This window comes from Heptranchias perlo, unplaced genomic scaffold (genome assembly GCF_035084215.1).
Source record: "Heptranchias perlo isolate sHepPer1 unplaced genomic scaffold, sHepPer1.hap1 HAP1_SCAFFOLD_43, whole genome shotgun sequence".
Lineage (NCBI taxonomy): Eukaryota > Metazoa > Chordata > Chondrichthyes > Hexanchiformes > Hexanchidae > Heptranchias > Heptranchias perlo.
The window spans coordinates 9312153-9335361 of NW_027139442.1; the positions used below are offsets into that span (position 1 = coordinate 9312153).

The 23209-nt window shown below is 44.8% G+C and overlaps 1 protein-coding gene across 1 annotated transcript; it reads right to left on the minus strand.

Annotated features, from left to right (window-relative positions):
• Positions 1-1467: 1467 nt before the first annotated feature.
• On the minus strand, positions 1468-19255 carry LOC137312580 (EEF1A lysine methyltransferase 3-like). Its single transcript, XM_067979110.1, has 5 exons — positions 19024-19255; positions 16080-16197; positions 12420-12654; positions 6898-7009; positions 1468-1865 (listed from the first exon to the last, which is right to left on the minus strand). The coding sequence occupies exons 1-5, from the start codon at positions 19253-19255 to the stop codon at positions 1468-1470; spliced, it is 1095 nt and encodes a 364-aa protein (XP_067835211.1).
• Positions 19256-23209: the final 3954 nt, after the last annotated feature.

The following is a 23209-nucleotide window of genomic DNA, read 5'->3' on the forward strand; positions in this document are numbered from 1 at the left end:
TAAACCTCTTCTGCAACCTCTCTAAGGCCTTGACATCATTTCTGAGGTACCGTGCCCCGAATTGAACACAATAGTCAACCTGAGGCCCAACTAATGATTTATAAAGGATTCGGATAACTTTCTTGCTTTTGTACTATCTGCCTTGAGCTGTACTATCTTGTATCTAGCTGTACTGCCTCCAGCTGTACTATCCTGTATCTAGCTGTACTGCCCCCAGCTGCACTATCCTGTATCTAGCTGTACTGCCTCCAGCTGCACTATCCAGTATCTAGCTGTACTGCCCCTAGCTGCACGATCCTGTATCTAGCTGTACTGCCCCCAGCTGCACTATCCTGTATCTAGCTGTATTGCCTCCAGCTGCACCATCCTGTATCTAGCTGTACTGCCCCCAGCTGCACTATCCTGTATCTAGCTGTACTGCCTACAGCTGCACTATCCTGTATCTAGCTGTATTGCCTCCAGCTGCACTATCCTGTCTCTAGCTGTCCTGACTCCAGCTGTACTATCTTGCCTCCAGGCAAAGGAGGACCAGGTGTCACAGTGTGTCAGATACCCTCCCGCACCAGTGTTCAAATCGGTTGGGGTTAGGGAACTATGTCAGTTACGTGTGTCTAGCTGGTACCCCGCTAAAACTGAGCTAAGTCCCCGTGAGTGAATCTTCTTGTAAAAGCGTTTGTGTTTTATATATTGAAGTTCACTGCAAAATGCGGCAAAGGGAATAATTCGAACCAAAGAACTTCACAAGTTTTGTTTTTTTATGTATTCATTATCAGGGTGTGGGCGTCGCTGACAATCAAGAATCTGTTGCCCCTTCCTAGTTGCCCTTGAGAAAGTGGTGGTGAGCCTTCTTCTTGAACGGCTGCAGTCCGTGTATCCCACTCAGCTGTAAGGTAGGGAGGGCCGAAGTATTGATCTCGTAATATACTCTCTACTGCACAACATCACCACAGTCTTCAACTGGGTCAATTTAAAGGAGCTTTCGTTGATGCAATCATCACACAAACGTGAATGTATTGGGAGAGCAACACTTCAGGAGGGGAAAAATGTAGGTCTTGTTCTGTGTTCTGCAGTGCTAGACTGAAGTTAGATACAGGGTGAAGCTGACTCTATCGATGGTTCCTAACCCTAAACTCTAACCCTCCCTGCCAACCTTACTCGAGTCAGATTATAATGGCATTAATAGGATTCGGGTTTTAGTTAGGGCTAGGACTTGGCCGAGGGTTAGGATTTGGCTAGGGCTATAAAGTCAGGATTAGGGTTAGGGTGCCAGGTTTAGGGTTAGGGATTAGGGTAAGAGTGTCAGGGTTAGGGTGTTAGAGGAAATGGAAATCCCAATCCCTCCATCTCTGCAACCTCCTCCAACATCATTAAGTCCTCTGACTCTTGCCTGTTGTGCCCTTCTCCCCCTCGCTTCTTCCCATTATGAGACCTTTAACTGCCTCCACCCTATTCTCTGGAATTTCCCCCTTAATAAGCGCCAGGAACTTTTTTGGTCACTTTGTACAGGTTGATTTCTTTTTCTGGGACACTGTGAACAATTTCGGAGTTAAAATGCTGTGGAATGAGCTGCTCGTGAAAATTCATGGCTCCCATGATATCACGCATCCTCGAGCAGATGTAAATGATAGTGTTTTGGTTGCTCAGATGTTGTAGGGTCTTTAGCAGTAAGTGGTATTCACGTTTCTTGTAGACGATATCGGATCCCAGGATGATGTCGTAGTCTGTTGGAAATTGATCATGGTTTACACCCCACGAGAGAGCAGAGACTTTTGACCGCTGGATAATTGAAGAGGGGACATTGTTGGCCACGTTTAGTTCTATTTGATTCAGAACTTCTGGTTTGTCGGTCAAGGTCACATCTCCACCTGCCAGAAGAATGTAAAAGAGTAATGACGTATCTTCACTTATTGCTTCCCTATGACACCAACCTGTAAATGTTAAATGTGGGCAAAAGGGATTCGGGGCAATGCAAATTAACACAGCAAAGGCTGTTAAATATAATGATGAACTTGTGCAGTGTCACAACATTGATCAGCGATTCCATTAGCACAACGGTTATTTCACTGGATTTAGTAATTCAAAACTGCGGAATAAAAATCCAGCAACTTGAGCTCAAATCCAACCACGGCAGTTTGAGATTTTGATTTTAATTCGAAAATGTCAACATAAAAAGCTGGTATCAGTAAAAGGGGCGATATTGACTTTCTGCCACAGCGTAAAACCGGTGACAACGAGTTTGTCGCCCGTTGAACATTCCTCCCGGTTTTTATTTTTAGCTATCACACGTTTTAAACTGCCGCTTGAAGTCAATATGCGCCCCAAAGTGACCATGAAACTATCCGATTGTGGCAAAAACCCAATAGGTTCACTAATGTTCTTTAGGGAAGGAAACCTGCGTCCTGAAACGATCTGGCCTGTGTGTGACTCCAGTCTCACATCAATGTGGTTGATGCTTTACTGCCCTCTCGTGTGGTCGTGAGCCATGCCGCAATATCAAAATAAGGATAATGCTGCGACACAGGCATCGAATTGGGTCAGAAAAAGGCACACCCAGCCCAGTTGACCTTGCAAGGTCCTCCTCGCTATCAATTAGGGACTGTTGTCAAAGTCGGGAGAGCTGCCTCACAAACTAGTCAAGCAACGGTCTGACATACTCTGAGAATCAGACCTGTCCTCACACTGAGGAAACCCTCCATCGTGTCGTGTGGCACTACCACCCTGCTGAGCGGGATAGATTAATAACAAATCTAGCAGCACAAAAGCAGGCACTCATGAGGCGCCATGGGCCCTAAGCAGCAGCATAATGGAATGCCACAACAATCTTGTCACCGCAGGGCTCGGCATATCCCTCACTTCTCACTCGCCATCAAGCTTGGTGACTAAATCTGTTTCAATGTGGAATGTAGAAGAGCATGCCTGGAGCGGCAAGAGGCTTATATGAAAATCAGGTGCCAACTTGGTGAAGACACAGCAAAGGATTACCATGCATTATAAACAGTAAGAGCACCATGCATTATAAACAGTGAGAGCACCATGCATTATAAAGAGTGAGAGCACCATGAATTATAAACAATGAAAGCACCAGGCATAATAAACAGTGAGAGCATCATACATTATGAACAGTGAGAGCACCATGCATTATAAACAATGAAAGCACCAGGCATTATAAACAGTTAGAGCACCATGCATTATAAACAGTGAGAGCACCAGGCATTATAAACAGTTGGAACACCATGCAATATAAAGAGTGGGAGCACCAGGCATTATAAACAGTGAGAGCACCATGTATTATAAACAGTGAGAGCACAGTGCATTATAAACAATGAGAGCACCATGCATTATAAACAGTGAGAGCACAGTGCATTATAAACAATGAGAACACAATACATTATAAACAGTGAGAGCACCATGTATTATAAACAGTGAGAGCACAGTGCATTATAAACAATGAGAGCACCATGCATTATAAACAGTGAGAGCACCATGCATTATAAACAGTGAGAGCACCATGCATTATAAAGAGTGAGAGCACCATGAATTATAAACAATGAAAGCACCAGGCATAATAAACAGTGAGAGCACCATACATTATGAACAGTGAGAGCACCATGCATTATAAACAATGAAAGCACCAGGCATTATAAACAGTTAGAGCCCCATGCATTATAAACAGTGAGAGCACCAGGCATTATAAACAGTTGGAGCACCATGCAATATAAAGAGTGGGAGCACCAGGCATTATAAACAGTGAGAGCACCATGTATTATAAACAGTGAGAGCACAGTGCATTATAAACAATGAGAGCACCATGCATTATAAACAGTGAGAGCACAGTGCATTATAAACAATGAGAACACAATACATTATAAACAGTGAGAGCACCATGTATTATAAACAGTGAGAGCACAGTGCATTATAAACAATGAGAGCACCATGCATTATAAACAGTGAGAGCACCATGCATTATATACAGTAAGAGCACCATGTATTCTCAACAGTGAGAGCACGATGCTGTGCACAGAGTTCAGCAATCCCCAAACCAAACAATCAGGTTAAAGCTCTGAAATCCGGTCACATCCAGTCGCGAATGGTGGTCGCAAATTAAGCAACTAACAGGAGAAGGAGGCTCGGTGAAGATTCTCATCCTCAACAAGAGCGCAGCCCAGCACATGGGAACCTAAGAACATAAGAAATAGTAGCAGGAGTAGGCCATCCGGCCCCTCTTGTCTTCTCCTTTATTCGAAAAGATCATGGCTGGTCTTCGAACTCCACTCCACTTTCCCGCCCGATTCCCATATCCCTTGATTCCCTGAGTGCAAAAAAAAGTTTGATGCGCTTGCAAAAATCTACAGCCAGAAGTGCCAAGTGGATGATCATTCTCAGCCTCTTCCTGAGGTCCCCATCATCACAGATATAAGTCTTCAGCCAATTCCATTCACTCCACGTGAAAAACAATAAATGTTTGAGTTCATGAACTGGCAAAGGCTGTGTGTCACGACAACATCCCGGCTGTGGTGCTGAAGACCAGTGCTCCAGAACAAGCTGTGCCCCGACCTGAGCTGTTCCAGAACAGCTACAACACTGTCATCTATCCGACTAAAAAGTGGAAAATTGCCCAGGTATGTCCTGTCCACAAAAAGCGGGACAAATCCAATCCGACCAATTACCGCGCCATCAGCCTACTCTCAATCATCGCCAAAGTGATGGAAGATGTCGACAGTGCTATCAAGCGGCACTTACTCACCAATAACCTGCTCACCGATGCTCAGTTTGGGTTCCGCCATGACCACTCGGCTCCAGACCTCATTACAGCCTTGGTCCAAACATGGTGTTGGTCAGAGGCTGCAGAAACTTATTGAGCTTAATTCGAAGTGCTAACAAAGACACTGACTTTTGAACTGGGGTGACCTGGAGTTCAGTCACTGGTCTGAACTGGCCAGAACCGGTTTGAATTCGTTCCGCTTCTTACAGGGACAAAGGAACTGTGATGAGACACCAGTCCTGAATTAGGAAAGGAGTATGAAGTGATGCTTCCTAGGCCCTTGGAACAGAGCCAATCAGGGGATGACATCGATCACTCCAGCAACTTTGAGCCAACCAGAGAAGACAGCATCATTCGAAAAGACAGACTTGGGAATAAAACTGAAGAATTGCTGGCTTGGTCCCAGTTTGTTTTTGTGGGAGACTCCGGAGACTAACCCTCGTGGAAGTGGGAACCCTACGTCAGGGACGTAGAGACGACGTCGGGAGTGAGAGAGAGAATTGTCTGGCCAGCAGTATCTCTCCTTTCCGGGTAATATAATATCCTTTCTATTCTGTGACAACTCAGGGAGTTTTCGTCAGGGGAACCTAGTGGGCGTGCTTTTAAATCCTGATACTGAGGGATGTGTTAGTCAGGGAAACCTAGTGGGTGTGCGTTTAAATCCTAGTTTGAGTATAAAACTGTATAACCTGCTGTAAACTGCATTCCTATATCTAACTAGACGTATAAGCGCTATGTGCATGATCTAATAACGTTAATAAAGCGAATTGAGAATTAAGAGAGAATTGACTCTTCCTCTGTGCACTAAGCCAAAACCGTTAACCGGTGACATCCGGTCAACAATGGAAATGAGACCTGAATTCCAGAGGTGAGGTGAGATTGACTGCCCTTGACATCAAGGCAGCATTTGTCCGAGTGTGGCACGAAGGAGTCGGAGCAAAACTGACGTCAATTGGAATCAGGGGGGAAACTCTCCAGTGGCTGGAGTCATACCTGGCGCAAAGGTAGTGTCTGTTGGAGGACAATCATCTCAGCCTCAGGACATCGCAGGGCAGTGACCTCGCCCCAACTATCTTCAGCTGCTACATTAATGACCTTCCCTCCATCATAAGGTCGCAAGTGGGGCTATTCGATAATGGTAATGATAAGGACATAATGTTTACTTCCTTTAGCAATTCCTCAGATAATGCCGCAGAATACAAGGCCTCCGACCTGCTCTTCTAGCCACACGATTTATGTGGCTGGTCCTGTTCAGTTTCTGGCCAATGGTGACCCGCAGGATGATGATGGTGGGAGATTCGGCGATGGCAATGCCGTTTGATGTCAAGGGGAGTTGGTTAGACTCTGTCTTGTTGGAGATGGTCATTGCCTGGCTCTTGACTGGCGCCAATGTTACTTGCCACAAAACAGCCAAGCCTGGATATTGTCCAGGTTGTGCTGTATGCGGGCACGGAATGCTTCATTATTTTATTCTAAAGCATGCTTACTGTTTTATGGTGTATAATTTGGCCATCAGTTGGTTGCTGGACACGTGACTGGAGCTCACAAAGACCCAAAAACATGATCAAAAGCAACAGCTTCCCCGTTTTATATTTGATCAGAGTCGAGATGTTCAGGATGTTGTGCAAATATTACATTGAACAAAACCAGGCCATTTCTGATAGGTATCTCGTTCTCAGCTCATCAGCTCAAGGAGAAACGTGTTCAAATGTTTCACTTTTTCATTTAAAGATTTTTACGTTTTCTGGATTTTCACAGATCAACGGCAGTTCAATTGATATCCCGCTCCCGGATGGGAGGAGGGACTTGCTCCAAAATGGCAGGTGGAACGGCTGAGTCTCGAAAGCTGCGACTTTTTTGAGGCATCATTCATATTACCTGAGGTAAGGGTCCTGTGCTTTGAAAGCATTCTCTTTCAAACAGATTAAAACTGGAGGTGAAGAACTGTCAATAGTAAGGACCTCAAAAGAAGAAGAGACAGCAGCGTTCACAAAACATACATATAACTGGGGGTTTAATCAAACCTATGACCAGTCACTGTCATGGTCCTTCACTATATAGCCGTCCTACTCCATTACAGTTCATCGCTCTCTCTCACACATGCAAAGTTCTATCGCTTGGAACATTTAACTCACCCAGTAGGATGGCAAGAATCCCCACGATCCCAGTGCCGGACCCCAATTCAATCATCTTCTTCCCAGAAAAACTGATATTCTCTTTCTCAAAGAACCGGCATAGAACGAGGCCCTGAAACAAAATATGGCATTAACGTTAGAATTCGTTCACCTGCAACTTTCTGAATCCAAGTTCACATGACAAGGGGTTGCAAGGGAGGGTGCAAGGGAGAGAGCAAGGGAAAGTCCAAGTGAGGATGCAAGGGAGGGTCCAAGTGTCGGAGCAAGTGAGGGTACAAGGATAGGTGCAAGGTAGGGAACAAGGGAGGGTGCAAGGCCGGGAGCAAGCGTGGATGCAAGGGTGGGAGCATGGGAGGGTGCAGGGATCAGTGCAAGGGAAAGTGCAAGGGTGGGAGCAAGGGTGAGAGCAAGCGTGGGAGCACGGGAGGGTGCAGGGATCAGTGCAAGCGAAGGTGCAAGTGAGGGAGCAAGGGAGGGTGCAAGCCAGTAAGTAATTCCAAGGAAGATATCAATCTCGTACTTGGTTCCAAGGAAGATATAAAAATCTGAACATTGTGTTGTGATGGGTATAAACCCAATACATGGTATCAAGGATGGCGAATACCCCGCACATGGTGTCAATGATGGTGTATGCACCGGGAATGTTGTCCAAGATGGTGGATACACCGCGCCTTGTGCTCAGGATTGTGTATAGTCAAGGGCAATTCGGGATGGGCAATGAATACTGGCCTGGTCAGCGACGCCCACATCCCATGAACAAATAGAAAAAAAAACCTTGCGCACGGTTCTAACAATGGTGTATATACCGCACATAGAATCATAGAATCATAGAAGTTACAACATGGAAACAGGCCCTTCGGCCCAACATGTCCATGTCGCCCAGTTTATACCACTAAGCTAGTCCCAATTGCCTGCACTTGGCCCATATCCCTCGATACCCATCTTCCCCATGTAACTGTCCAAATGCTTTTTAAAAGACAAAATTGTACCCGCCTCTACTACTGCCTCTGGCAGCTCGTTCCAGACACTCACCACCCTTTGAGTGAAAAAATTGCCCCTCTGGACCCTTTTGTATCTCTCCCCTCTCACCTTAAATCTGTGCCCCCTCGTTATAGACTCCCCTACCTTTGGGAAAAGATTTTGACTATCGACCTTGTCTATGCCCCTCATTATTTAATAGACTTCTATAAGATCACCCCTTAACCTCCTACTCTCCAGGGAATAAAGTCCCAGTCTGTCTAACCTCTCCCTGTAAGTCAAACCATCAAGTCCCGGTAGCATCCTAGTAAATCTTTTCTGCACTCTTTCTAGTTTAATAATATCCTTTCTATAATAGGGTGACCAGAACTGTACACAATACTCCAAGTGTGGCCTCACCAATGCCCTGTACAACTTCAACAAGACATCCCAACTCCTGCATTCAATGTTCTGACCAATGAAACCAAGCATGCTGAATGCCTTCTTCACCACCCTATCCACCTGTGACTCCACTTTCAAGGAGCTATGAATCTGTACTCCTAGATCTCTTTGTTCTATAACTCTCCCCAACGCCCTACCATTAACGGAGTAGGTCCTGGCCCGATTCGATCTACCAAAATGCATCACCTCACATTTATCTAAATTAAACTCCATCTGCCATTCATCGGCCCACTGGCCCAATTTATCAAGATCCCGTTGCAATCCTAGATAACTTTCTTCACTGTCCACAATGCCACCAATCTTGGTGTCATCTGCAAACTTACTAACCATGCCTCCTAAATTCTCATCCAAATCATTAATATAAATAACAAATAACAGCGGACCCAGCACCGATCCCTGAGGCACACCGCTGGACACAGGCATCCAGTTTGAAAAACAACCCTCGACAACCACCCTCTGTCTTCTGTCGTCAAGCCAATTTTGTATCCAATTGGCTACCTCACCTTGGATCCCATGAGATTTAACCTTATGTAACAACCTACCATGCGGTACCTTGTCAAATGCTTTGCTGAAGTCCATGTAGACCACGTCTACTGCACAGCCCTCATCTATCTTCTTGGTTACCCCTTCAAAAAACTCAATCAAATTCGTGAGACATGATTTTCCTCTCACAAAACCATGCTGACTGTTCCTAATTAGTCCCTGCCTCTCCAAATGCCTGTAGATTCTGTCCCTCAGAATACCCTCTAACAACTTACCCACTACAGATGTCAGGCTCACTGGTCTGTAGTTCCCAGGCTTTTCCCTGCCGCCCTTCTTAAACAAAGGCACAACATTTGCTACCCTCCAATCTTCAGGCACCTCACCTGTAGCGGTGGATGATTCAAATATCTCTGCTAGGGGACCCGCAATTTCCTCCCTAACCTCCCATAACGTCCTGGGATACATTTCATCAGGTCCCGGAGATTTATCTACCTTGATGCGCGTTAAGACTTCCAGCACCTCCCTCTCTGTAATATGTACACTCCTCAAGACATCACTATTTATTTCCCCAAGTTCCCTAACATCCATGCCTTTCTCAACCGTAAATACCGATGTGAAATATTCATTCAGGATCTCACCCATCTAAGGATGGTGGATACCCAGTGCAGGGGATCTAGAATGGTTGATACACAATGTCTGTGATCAAGGATAGTGGATATCCAGTGTCGGTTGTGAAGGAGAGTATAAACATAATACATGGTGCTGGTGGAGTATGCATCCCATCTTGATTCAGAGGAGAATACATCAATCAGTACTTTGTGCCAGCTAGGGCATGGTGATAAGGATGGCATAAACCCAGGATATGGTAATTTGGAGCAGAAAACCCAAGACATGATACAAGAAGGTTATCGACCCATTACATTGTGTCAGGGAGGAGGTAAACCCGGTAAATGTGGCCTGGAGGGTACAAACAATTTAATGGTGCCATGGATGGTATGAAGACAGAACATGATGCCATGGATATTATGAAGACAGAACATGGTGCCATGGATGTTATATATTAGGTGTAGAGTAGTTATGGAAAGAGACAGGGATCAATCAAAGGTGAAGATGCTGAGGGGTAATTCCAGTGAGTTGAAAAGTGAGCCGGCCCATGTTGAATGCAAACAAAGACTGGCTGTAAAAACAGTAAATAATCAATCGGAGGCCTTCAAGGAGAAGCTAATTCGGGTGCAATCGAAACGCATTCCTATGAGGGAGATAGGAAGGGCATGCAAAGCTGGAGCTCACTGGATAAATGAAAATATAGAGACTAAAACGAAACATAGAAAGGAGGCTTGTGACTAATGTCAGGAACATAATATATTAGAAAATGAAGCAGAATAGAGAAAGTACAGAGGAGATCTGAAAAAGGAAATAATACGGGCGGAGAGAGTGTACGAGAAAGTGGTGGCAGATAACAGAAAAGTGAAGAGTAAAGTATTTTATAAACAGACAAATAGCTAAAGGATAATCAAAGGAAGGGTGGGGCCAATTAGCGACAAAAGAACAAACTCATTGTGGAGTCGCGGCTGGGGTACTAAATGAATACTTTGCATCGACATTCACAAAAAAAGAGGATGCTGCCAATATCCCAGTAAAGGAAGAGATAGTAGAGGATGCACTAAAAAGGTTGGCAGTACTCAAAGTAGAAAAGCCACGCGGTCCAGGTGGGATGCATCCTAGATTGTTGTGGGTAGTAAGGGTGGAAATAGCAAAGGTTATAGCCACAATCTTTCAATCCACCTTGGATATGGGGATGGTGCCAGAGGACTGACCAGTTGCAAATGTTGTTCTCCTGTTCAAAAAAGGGGAGAAGGATAAACCTGGTAAATACAGGCCAGTCAGCCTAAAGTCGGAGGTGGGGAAAATTTTAGAGACAATAATCTGGGACAAAATTAATAGTCACTTGGAAAAACATGTTTTAATAAATTACTGTCAGCACGGATTTCTTAAAGGCAAATCGTGTTTGATAAACTTGATTGAGTTATTTGATGAAGTAATTAACAGGGTTGATGGTGTTCGTGCAGTTATGTTTGTTGACATGAATTTTCAAAGTACCACGTTATAGATGAGTAAGCAACATTGATGCCCATGGGATTAACGGGACAGGGTCAGCGTAGATATGAAATTAGCTAAGAGACAGAAAGCAGAGAGTAGTTGTGAACGGTTATTTCTCAGGCTGGATGTGTTCCCCAGGGGTCGGTATTAGCACCATTGATCTTTTTGATATATATTAATGAACTGGACTTGGGTATAGAGGGTATAATTTCAAAGTTTGCAGATGATACGAAACTCGGAAATGTAGTAAACAATGTGGAGGCTAAGAACAGACTTCAGGAGACCAGACACACAAGGGAAATGGGCAGACAAATGGAAGATGAAATTTAACGCGGAGAACTGTGAAATGATACATTTTGATAGGAATAATAAGAAGCGACAATACAAACAAAATGTTACCATTTTGAAGGGGATACAGGAACAGAGCGAACTCGGGTTGTACGTACACTAATATTTGAAGGTTGCAAGACAAGTTGGGAAGGCTGTTAAAAAAAGCAGACTGGACCCTTGATTTATAAAATAGGCACAGAATACAAAAGGAAGGAAGTGACGCTAAACCTTTATAAATCATTGGTGAGGCCGCAGCTGGAGTATTGTGTCTAATCCTGAGCACCACGTTAGGGAGAATGTCAAGGCTTTAGGGACAGTGCAGTGTAGATTTGATAGAATGGTACCAGGGGTGCGGGACTTCAGTTAAGTGGGGAGACTGGCGAAGCTGGGGTTGTTCTGTTCGACCAGAGAAGTTTAAGATGAGATTTAAAAGATGTGTTCATATTCACGAACGGTTATGTTAGTGTAAATGAGTAAAAATGGGTTCATGGGGTTGGGGGTATATATTAGCAGAGATACATGATTGGTTAACGGACAGAAAACAGAGAGTCGTGATAAACGGGTCATATTCAGGTTGTCAGGCTGTAACTAGTGCGGTGCCGCAAGGATCCCTGCTTGGGCCTCAGCTGTTTACACTCTATATTAATGATTAGATGAAAGGACCGAGTGTAATGTATCCAAGTTTGCTGACGATACAAAGATACGTGGGAAAGTGAACTGTGACGAGGATACAAAGAGTCTGCTCAGGGATATGGACAGGTTAAGTGAGTGGGCAGGCAGATGATTAACTGGAGACATGACATGTGGTGAGTGGAGCAGGTTTAGGAGGAACAGGTGACTTTGGACCAATGGTTCCCAAAGCTCTCCACCACTGGAGGGTTTTCCTCGCCTCATGTCTGGGTCTGATGGAGACTAATTGATGGGGATTGGTTGCTTTTATTCGTCGACAACTCGGTTCTCACTGTGTCATGTGACTACCAGGAAAGGAGACGGCGAACAATAATCTTTCTTCTAGCAATTCCGATGTTCTTATGCATGTTCGTCTGCAAAACCAATGCATCAAGTATGGCTTCCTAAACATGGCGGGAGTGGGGGTGGGGGTGGGGGCGGTTGCTGTAGTGAAAGGCAGAGGCTCTGGGTTTGGTTTCTCTCTATCCGATCCAAGCATTTACACCAAACATTGGACTTACAGCTCCCCAGATTATTGCTGGTATCTCACGGTTATTGCTGGAGTCCCCAGTGATTCTCAAAGTGTGCCCGCAAAACTGATAGCTACTTTCGCGTTTGTTGCTGTCCTCCTTGGAGTCGGAGCTGCTGAAATGCTTATTTTCCTGCTGTGTTTCCATTATCCTCTCTGAGCTCACTCTGTACTGCTTTGATCCTGGTTGAACCACTGCAATCTCCAGGTATGTTTTGTCCAGGGGTCTGGATGTGAGCCTCACTCGGTTTCAGCTTCAGGTGCGTGCAGTCCGCTTGTCCGACAGTGGATGAAACAATACAAACTCTGATCTGGAAACACAATAAACTTGAATTAATTAGTCTCCCTTCTCTCAACTCTTCCCCAACAAATTTGATAATAACACATTAACACAATATTCAAAAGTTTCTGAAAGGTCCTCATTAATAAAGTGAACAAATAAAGTCAGTATGCAGGGAGCCGAAACTGTGGGCCTTTATCTGAAGGCAGGGACGGTGTTTGCCTTACCATGCGACTGTTGTTTTAGTGAAGTTACTCCCTTCGATCCAGAGCTGCTCAGCTGACAAACCGAACAGAAGAGCTTTTGTTGCGAGCCGTGGTATCATCGACCCAACCTCGGCCGGGTTGGTGAGCAGCCTTTCTCTGCCGCCCACTCTTTACCAGTTTCATGTTCTTCACCTGTCTCACCAGCTGCACCGATCAGTAACTGCCTTTTCCCACTGTGGTGATGACAGTCACTGCTCCATGCTGCTCACTGCCAGCGGGACGATGTGATAGGCCGCTGACTCTCGGCGCTTTGTTGCGCAGTGTCTTTATTCATTTCTTATCTGACTCGAGTTACAACGAATCGATGGGGAACAGCCTAGATTCCAAACACTTTTGAATATTGTGTTAATGTGTTATTATCAAATTTGTTGGTGAAGAGGCGAGAGAAGGGAGACTAATTAATTAAAGTTTATTATGTTTCCAGCTCAGGTACCGGCAAGCCCTCAGTGATCAGCTAATTAACGTAACTGGATCTGCTCAGGGCTCCGTGTAATTGCACGGCCCAAAAGCTGCACTGTTTTAAGGTCAGCAACATTTCAAATTATCATCAGCACAGAGCACCTAAAACTGATGCCTTTGACCTGGACGGTTGAATTGTTTTTTTATTTTAAAATGAACATGGAAATCAATTTATTTGCCAACAACTAACTGCAAATATTCAATTATCTGCCTTCGGGTTACTTTCTACCAACCGGAAAACTGTTTCCAAACTGTGCCCTGTCGGAGTGCTTGGAAATCCCTGGTTTAACAAAGCACCACCTGGAGGATGGGGCAATGATTCTTTGTGCTTCGGAAGCCTGTCGATCGTTACCCTCATTTCTGTAGTAAGAAGATCCCTAAATATCAGGTAATTCAGCAATTGAAAAAGATTCATTCTTGGATTGAGAATTGGCAATGCACAGACTGAAAGCACATTAGAGCAGGAGGAGGCCATTTAATCCCCTCGAGCCTGTTCTGCCATTCAATGAGATCATGGCTGGTCTGTAACCTAACTCCATATACCCGCCTTAGCCCCATATCCCTTAATACTCTTGGTTAACAAAAATCTATCAATCTTAGAAATAAAATTAACAATTGAGCTTCCATCTACTGCCTTTGTTGAAGAGAGTTCCAAACTTCCACCACCCTTTGCGTGCAGAAGTGTTTCCTAATCTCACTCCTGGAAGTTTTGGCTTTAATTTTAGGCTATGTCTAACCCTAACCCTAACCCAAACCCACCCAGCGGAAATCGTTTCTCTCTATCGACCCTATCAGTTCCCATTAATATCTTGAAAACTTCGATTAGGTCACCCCTTACACTTCTAAATTCCAGGGAATGCAACCCTAGTTTGTGTAATGTCTCCTCGTAATATAACACTTGGAGTCCAGATATCATTCCAGTAAATCAAAAGCAAAATACTTCGAAAGCTGGAAATCTGAAATAGAAACAAAAAGTGCTGGAGAAGCTCAGCAAGTCAGACCATAGCTGTGGAGAATGAAAAGTGTCAACGTTTCAGGTCGAAGACCTTTCGCCCGAACTCATTCCAGCAAATCTGCGCTGCACTCGCTCGAAGGCCAATATATACTTCCTGAGGTGTGGTGCCCAGAACTGAACACAGTACACCAGGTGAGGTCTAATCTGGGTTTTTTTTCTAGCTGTAGCATAATTCTACCCCCTTGTTTTCTATTGCTCTCGATATAAAGGCCAGCATTCCATTAGATTTTTGATTATTTTCTGTACCTCTCCATGACATTTTAATGATCTATGTGCATGGACCCCTAAGTTTCTTTGGACCTCCACTGTTTCGAGCTTTTCACCATTTAGAAAGTACACTGATGAACCCTGTTTTCGTACAAAGTGGATGACCTCACACATGCCTACAATGAAATCCACTTGCCACAGTTTTGCCCATTCACTTAGTCTGTTACTATCTTTCTGGAATGTTATGTTCCCATCTACACGGCTTAAAATGCTGCCTATCTTTTTGTCATTGGCAAACATGGATATATGGATCTCCATCCCGTTATCAAAGTCATTAATAAATCCAGTGAATAGTTGAGGCCCAAAAACAGATCCCTATGGGACACCACTAGTCACATCCTGCCAATTTGAGCCATTATCCCGACTCTGTTTCGTCCCGCTCAGCCAATTTCCTAACCATGTCAATAATTTGCCTTCAATTCCATGAGCTTCAAGTTTTGTTAATCGTCTCTTATGAGCGACTTTATCTAATGCCTTCTGGAAGTCCATATTATCAATATCCATAGACATTCCGCTGTCCTCTACTTTAGTAACCACTTCAAAAAATTCAATCAGGTTCGTCAGGCATGACCTAACCTTTACAAATCAACGCTGGCTCTCCCTGGTCAGCTGAAAATTTTCAAGGTGTTCAGTCACTCTATCCTTAATGTGGAGATGCCGGTGATGGACTGGGGTTGACAACTGTAAACAATTTTACAACCCCAAGTTATAGTCCAACAAATTGTTGGACTATAACTTGGTGTTGTAAAATTGTTTACAACTCTATCCTTAATTATAGACTCCAGAGGAGGAGAGAGGGGGAATTAGAGGGGGAATTGGTGGATTAAGAAGAGAAAGAGATTGAGAGAAGAGAGCCGGGAGGATGAGAGAGAGAGAGAGAGTGAGAGAGGGGAACCAGCCATATAAAAGGGAGGTGGAGAATTAGAGAGGGGAGAGGGATGGATAAAGGGGAGAGAGGAAAGACGAGAGGGGAATTAGATGCATGAAGGGGAGAGGGAGAATCGGAGAGCAGCACAGGAGGATAATGGGGAGAGAGAGAATGATAGAGAGAATGAAAGAGGGGAACCCGGCACATAAAAGTAAGAGGGAGAATGGGAGTGGAGGCCCAGAAGAATAAAGATGAGAGAGAGAATAAGAGTAGAACCGAGGGATAAAGGAGAGAGAGAATGAAATGAAAACCGAGTGAGAAAGGGGAGTGAGAAAGAATGAAAGGAGAACCGATTGATAAAGGAGTCGGAGAGAGAATAGGAGACGGCCATGCAATCATAAAGAGGGAATGAACATGAGTGAAACTATAGTTTCCTGGGCGCTGCTCCCGCTCCACCACGGTAACTTCAGCGTAAGTGCGGCCAAAACTCCATTTACCTTTGTAAATATAAGTGCATTTTTGACAAAGTTACAGCGACGGAGCTAAAACAGCTCTGAGGGTGTGTTTCAAACTCAGATTTGCCATTCGTAACACGCAGCAGCCCAAATTCTGTAACTGCACAAGAAATTGATTTAAAATTAAACAGAACTTTGCCTTCAAATTCTGCATTATAATCCTTCATATTTCTAAAGAAAACTGCTTCATGACGAGCAGAAAATTTAACCTCGGGCTTTACAGAGCCAATGTAGCAGCTCTAAGGAGAAAGCAAAACAGTGAGCGGAAGCAGCAAAGGCTACTGCTACCGACAAATTTACAAATGGAGCTAGAAAACTTACTTCACAAATTCTCAGTGCTCCTCAGTGATGTTGAACCTTTTTCAGTAATTATTACCTGAGGCTGCCAATGATTTCTCGCCAGTAGCTCCCACTGAGCATTGCCTCCCGTTTTAACTGGTCACAGTCTCGTCAGATTGCCACACCCTGACATGTTCCCTCCTACTGTGACATTGGGATGAGATGTATCAGCTGGTCGGCGGGTTAGGAGGATTCCTTGGGATGGTGACCTCCATTCACTTGGTGTCCTGCACTGGGACATCCAGTACTTCCTGTGCTATACTGGGTTGAGATGGCTCAGTGGCGGTGTTCCATTCCATCAATAGTCACTTCTTGTATTTCTGCTCATTGGGGGAAGTTGTTATCAGCTCTGACCTCCCCTTATTACATATAAAAAACTCCATCAGCGATCATCCCTGACCATCCCATCTATAGGTGGTGCTTTGAGACCTCTCTGCAGCTCAGTAACATCCGTGTCTCCTTCATTACCTCATCAACTCACTCCATATTTACTCGGTTTTTTTTGAAGGAGATACTCGGGTAATTTGTGTGAGAGTCTGTTCCATACAGTCTTTACTTTTCAGTGACAATCAGTTCAGCTCCTGTGTTCCTGCTCATCATAACTTAGAGCCCGAAACCCTGGAATCATTCTTGGACTCCTCCTCAACCTTGTCCATTGCGTCATTGGAAATACCAATGGCGAGAACTGGAGACAATGTTCCAAATGCTTCGTCACGACAGATCTATCAAAGGTTCGAATGACGTGTTTCAATGCACATCCTTGAGATACATCCCGCATTTGAGCAACATTGTCCCTGGTGTAGCACTGCTTCAGTCAGAGGTCAGAGAGTCCTGTGGATGTATCGGCTGCTGTACAACAGTAAATGAGCTTCACAGTCCCGTGTGCCAGAGGCAAATGCTGCTGGGAACAGAAGGCAAAATGAGATACGAAAGAGGAGGTCTTCAGCTCAGGCTACATACGAACTACACAGGAAGAGGGGTTGCACTGAAACTACATACGGTGAGGGGCTACAGTGGAACTACACATGAAGAGTGTGCATAGTGGTAAAACATGGAGAGGGTGTACAGTGGAACTACATTTGTAGAGGGGCTACAGTGGAATTACACAGAGAGGGCTTACAGCGGAACTACATGAGGCGAAGGGCTACTGCGGCACTACATAGATATAGGAGTTACAGTTGAACTATATAGGGAGAAGGTGTACATCGTAACTACATAGGGTGAGGGGCTACAGGTGAAATACATATGGAGAGGGGCTACCGTGGAATTACATATGGAGAGGGGCTACAGTGGAGCTACATAGAGAGAGAGGATACAGTGGAAATACGTAAGGGGAGGGGCTACAGTGGAAATCCATAGGAAGAGGGACTAAATTGGAATTAGAAAGGGAGAGGGACGACAGTGGAATTAGATAGGGAGAGGGGCTACAGTGGAATTAGATAGGGAGAGGGGCTAAAGTGGAATTACATAGGGAGTGGGACTACAGTGGAATTAAATAGGGAGAGGAGCTGCAGTGGAATTACATAGGGAGAGGAGCTACAGTGGAATTACGTAGGGAGAGGAGCTGCAGTGGAATTACATAGGGAGAGGAGCTACAGTGGAATTACATAGGGAGAGGAGCTACAGTGGAATTACATAGGGAGAGGAGCGACAGTGGACCGACATAAGAGGAGTGGCTGCATAGGAATTACATTGGCAGAGGGACTTCGTTTGAACTACATAAGTGGGGGGAGGGGCGAAATTGGAACGACATAGGGAGAATGCTTATAACGTAACTACATCGGGAAAGGGGCTATCAGCATCAGTTGTCGGGAATTTACTAGATTCTACAATTAAGAATAGAGTGTCTCAACACCGTGAACATTTCCAGCTGATCAGAGAGAGCCAGCGTGGATTACTAAAGGGTAAAGGATTTGCCTGATGAACCTGATCGAATTTTTTGAAGAGGTGACTAATGTAGTGGAGAAGGGAATTTCTACGGAGTTTTTTTAATTCGTTCATGGGAGGTGGGTGTCGCTGGCGAGGCCAACATTTATTGCCCATCTCTAATTGCCCTCGAGAAGTTGGTGGTTAGCTGCATTCTTGTTCCGCTGAAGTCCGTGTGGTGAAGGTTGTCCCACAGTGCTGTTAGGGAGGGAGTTGCAGGATTTAGACTCAGCGACGATGCTGGAACGGCGATAAGTTCCCATCCGGGATGGCGTGTGATTTGGAGGGGAACGTGCAGGTGGTGTTGTTCCCATGTGCCTGATGCCCTTATCCTTCTAGATGGTAGAATTCGCTGGGTTTGGGAGGTGCTGTCGAAGAAGCCTTGGCGAGTTGCTGTAGTGCATCCTGTGGATGGTACACACTGCAGCCACAGTGCGCCGGTGGTGAAGGGAGTGAATGTTTCGGGGGGTGGATGAGGTGCCAATCAAGCGGGCTGCTTTCTCCTGGATGGTGTCGAGCTTCTTGAGTGTTGTTGGAGCTGCACACATCCAATCAAGTGGAGAGTATTACATCACACTCCTGACTTGTGCTTTGTAGATGGTGGAAAGTCTTTGGGGAGTCACGAGGTGAGTCACTCGCCTCTGAATGCTGAGACTCTGACCTGCTCTTGTAGCCACAGTATTTATGTGGCTGGTCCAGTTAAGTTTCTGGTCAATGATGACATCCAGGATGTTGATGGTGGGGGATTCGGCGATGGTAATGCCGTTGAATTTCATGGAGAGGTGGTTACACTGTCTCTTGTTGGTGATCGTCATTGCCTGGCACTTTTCTGGCGCGAATATTGCTTGCCATTTATCAGCCCAAGTCTGGATGTTGTCCAGATCTTGCTGCATGCGGGCAAGGACTGCTTCATTATCTGAGTGGTGGGGAATGGAACAAATTACAACAGCCTGCTGTGTCTGTTCAAGGTCTGATGTTTGGGAACTATTTTATGATTATTGATTATCACCAATGGTGGTATAGTGCCGAGCATAGCTGCATTCCAAGTGGTTGACCCGGGTTTGTTTCCAGGCTATCGCAATTCAGTATTCGCATTAATCCACTTCCTTCTGAAACTCTAAGTTTGGAATCGATTTCGATGCAGTTAACTGGATATTGTTTCCAAAACATAAACGAGTATAATTATAGTAAAATGTTTTCAATGTTCATTTCTTTTCCCTCTGGAACGAATAGAGGAAAAACATACTCGAAATAGTGATTCACCAAGATTCCAATGAGAGTGAGGAATGCAAATGATATGTTAGCCTTTATCGCAAGTGTGTTGGAATATAAGAGTAAGGGGGTCTTTGTGCAATTGGACGATGAGGAGATATTGTGTAAGATTTGCCTATATTCTGTGGAATTTAGAAGAATGAGAGGTGATCGCATTGAAACGTATAAAATTCTTAGACGGCTTGACAGGCTGAGAGGCTGATTCCTCTTGTTGGAGAGTCAAGAACTAGAGGTCATAGTCTCAAGATAAGGGGTCGGACATTTAGGACCGATATGAGGAAAAAATTTTGAACTCAAACGGTTGAGAATCTTTCGAATTCTCTACCCCAGAGGACAGTGGATGCTCAGTCGTTGAGTTGTATTCAAAGCTGAGATCGATAGATTTTTGGACTCCAGGGGAATGAAGGGATATGGGGATGGGGCGGGAAAGTGTAGTTGAGGTCGAAGACCAGCCCTGATCTACTGAATGGCGGAGCAGGCTCGAGTGCTCGTATGGCCGACTCCTGCTCCTATTTCTTCTGTTCTTCTGTGAAGAACCTTATATCCCAGTGTGCTGGCCACACTAGTTTAGGTGGCACAGTAAGCGTTATAGATGGGAGCAGAAAGTTGCAAAGGGACATTGATAGATTAAGTGAGTGGGCAAATCTGTGGCTGATGGAAGTCAAGGTGAGAAAGCGTGAGGTTATCCAATTTGGAACTTAAAAAGATAGATCAGAGTGTTTTCTACATGGCAAGAAGCTAGGAACTGTGGGGGAGGAGAGAAATTTAGGGGTTCAAGTACAGTGATTACTAAATCACTAAACAAAAGTTAAAATGGAGATGAAATTTTGATCTTCATCTCAAGTGAACTGGAATAAAAAGGAGTGGAAGTTTTGTCACAGTTATACAGAGCTCTGGTTAGAGCTCATTTAGAGCACGGTGTTCACTTCTGGGCACCGCACTCTCTATAATGGCTTGGAATGATGAAGGGTTTTTTTCTCTTTGGGATTCTATGCAATGGGAGGGAATAGGATTTTGTCTTCAAGTATTTTTTCCAGTGCGAGTGAATGAGAAGGGATTTGTTCAATTGGGATTCCTTTTGAGTGCTCTTGCGTTTACTGGGGAGACCTGCATGTTGCCAAATTGCTTTGTGTTTCAATTTGCGCACCCTCGTTTGAACCCTAAAAAGAAAAGTATAAATGTAGTGGAACATGGAAAGGAAATTCGTCAGAAATCAGGTTACCAGCGACGCTTACAGGGCAGGTAGCTGCTCGCCAGAGAATGCTGAGCCCGATTGGCAATATCAGCTCACTGTCATTAAATGGGTACGGTCAAAGCACAAACCCAGGAAAATCAAATGAAGCATAACTGGACATCAAACAAGAAACGGGCAAACATTTATTTCATAACGAGATGATATGTCACAGGGAGTTTCTGTTCAGAACTTGTGATTGCGTGACATTGATCGGTTGAATGTTGGACTGAAGTTTAGATTCACGTTTTTCTTTGGTAATTTCCGTTGGCAGATGACAGGCAGTCATTTAATTCTGTGGAGCGATGGTCTTGTTCCAGTGGAATAGTCTTCCTGTCATGTTTATTTTTTCCGAGCATCAACCAGGACGTGCTCTTCCTCGCCGCCAAAGCCATGGTGAGTGGTGTTGGTCTGGTCCCAGTATCAGGGGGAAAGGAGTCAGGAGCGGCTTAACCTTCAAACTTTAATCCCCAAAAATGGATCGTTTTGTAATAAGAAAAAGTTCGGAAACACAGTTATCAAACCCATCTACTTCCGACAAAGAAAAAAAAAACGTGTCAGTACGTCATCTTCAACAGAAAGTTCGAGTAATGGCGGACAAACTTCTGCCATGTCGAGCTGGTCTGAACCACCGACTGAGAACGAAACCAAATGGTGCACGAGGAAGTAAAGTGAGGCTTTTTTGAAATGTGTTTTGATCAATTGTGCAAACGCAAAGCAAGATCCAAAGCCCCAGTGTGTTCTTTGCAGCGAGGTGCTTGTAAACAAGTGTTTAAAACTCGTCAAAAATTAAGAAGACATTTAGAAACAAAACATGGGGAACTCGTTGATCACCCGCTTGAATATTGTCAAAGGAAGCAACGGGAATTAAAGTTATCAGCACAAGTTCGTAGTCGGTCAACTGCTCTGAATGATAAGAAAAAACTGGCGTCATATTTGGTCGCATACCGCGTGGCAAAAGAGAAAATGGCCCAAAGAGTTGTCGAAAAACTTATTCTTTCACAATCTCAGGATATGCTGCCTACAATCTTCGACGAGAAGCCTGCTGAAAAATTGAGAAGCATTCCTCTCAGTGCTAACACAATGTCTCGGCGAATATGTTCTATTGCTGACCATCTGGAAGCCAAGCTTTTTACTTGGTTCCAGTGAGCCGGGGATTTTGTTGTCCAACCTGACGAGAGTGCTGATATTTCAAATTGTGCAACACTGTTAGTTTCTGTGAGATATGTCGGGCAAGATGACTTTATGGAAGGTTTGTTGTGTTGTCTAACTTTACCAACAAATACAGGAGCACAGATATTCGAAGCACTGCATGCCTGTGTAGATGGAAAACACAAATTAGACTCGGAATTCCAAGTGATGGTGCAGCAAATATGACAGGTAGAAATAGCGGAGTTGTGAGAAGAATATCTGAGGCAGCTGGTAATGATGGTTAGAATCACTGTTTCATTCACCAGGAAGCTTTGGCGTCCAAGGGTAATCCCCCTGATCTTATGGCAGTCCTGAAGGAAGTAGTGAAAATTGTTAATTTAATTCAAGGAAGCTCAGTGAACTGCAGTCTTTTTGCTTAGAAATGGGAGCGGTGCTCATTTACTCGTTTACTGCTTCACACTGTTACAACACATTGAGGAGAACAGCATCAATGAAGAAAAAGGGAATGAAATGAAATGTGTCGTACAGTTACATCTCGCTGCTATGTCTGACCATTTTTTTTTATTCGTTCATGGGATGTGGGCGTCGCTGGCGAGGCCCGCATTTATTGCCCATCCATAATTGCCCTCGAGAAGGTGGTGGTGAGCCGCTATCTTGAACCGCTGCAGTCCGTGTGGTGACGGTTCTCCCACAGTGCTGTTAGGAAGGGAGTTCCAGGATTTTGACCCAGCGACATTGAAGCAACGGCGATATATTTCCAAGTCGGGATGGTGTGTGACTTGGAGGGGAACGTGCAGGTGGTGTTGTTCCCATGCGCCTGCTGCTCTTGTCCTTCTAGCTGGTAGAGGTCGCGGGTTTGGGAGGTGCTTTCGAAGAAGCCTTGGCGAGTTGCTGCAGTGCATCCTGTGGATGGTACACACTGCAGCCACAGTGCTCCAGTGGTGAAGGGAGTGAATGTTTAGGGTGATGGATGGGGTGCCAATCAAGCGGGCTGCTTTATCTTGGATGGTGTCGAGCTTCTTGAGTGTTGATGGAGCTGCACTCATCCAGGCAAGTGGAGAGTATTCCATCACACTCCTGACTTGTGCGTTGTAGATGGTGGAAAGTCTTTGGGGAGTCAGGATGTGAGTCACTCGCCGCAGAATACCCAGCCTCTGACCTGCTCTCGGAGCCACAGTATTTATATGGCTGG

Excerpts from the sequence above, each read along its gene's own strand:
- LOC137312580 (XM_067979110.1), bottom strand. The coding sequence starts at position 19,255 with ATGCAGCAAGATCTGGACAACATCCAGACTTGGGCTGATAAATGGCAA. Across the intron at positions 16,198-19,023 it reads TACTGTGGCTACAAGAGCAG|TTACAGAATTTGGGCTGCTG; the intron begins GTCAGAGTCTCA and ends TTTCTTGTGCAG. Across the intron at positions 7,010-12,419 it reads CAGCAATAATCTGGGGAGCT|GGCCTCGTTCTATGCCGGTT; the intron begins GTAAGTCCAATG and ends ATTTTGTTTCAG.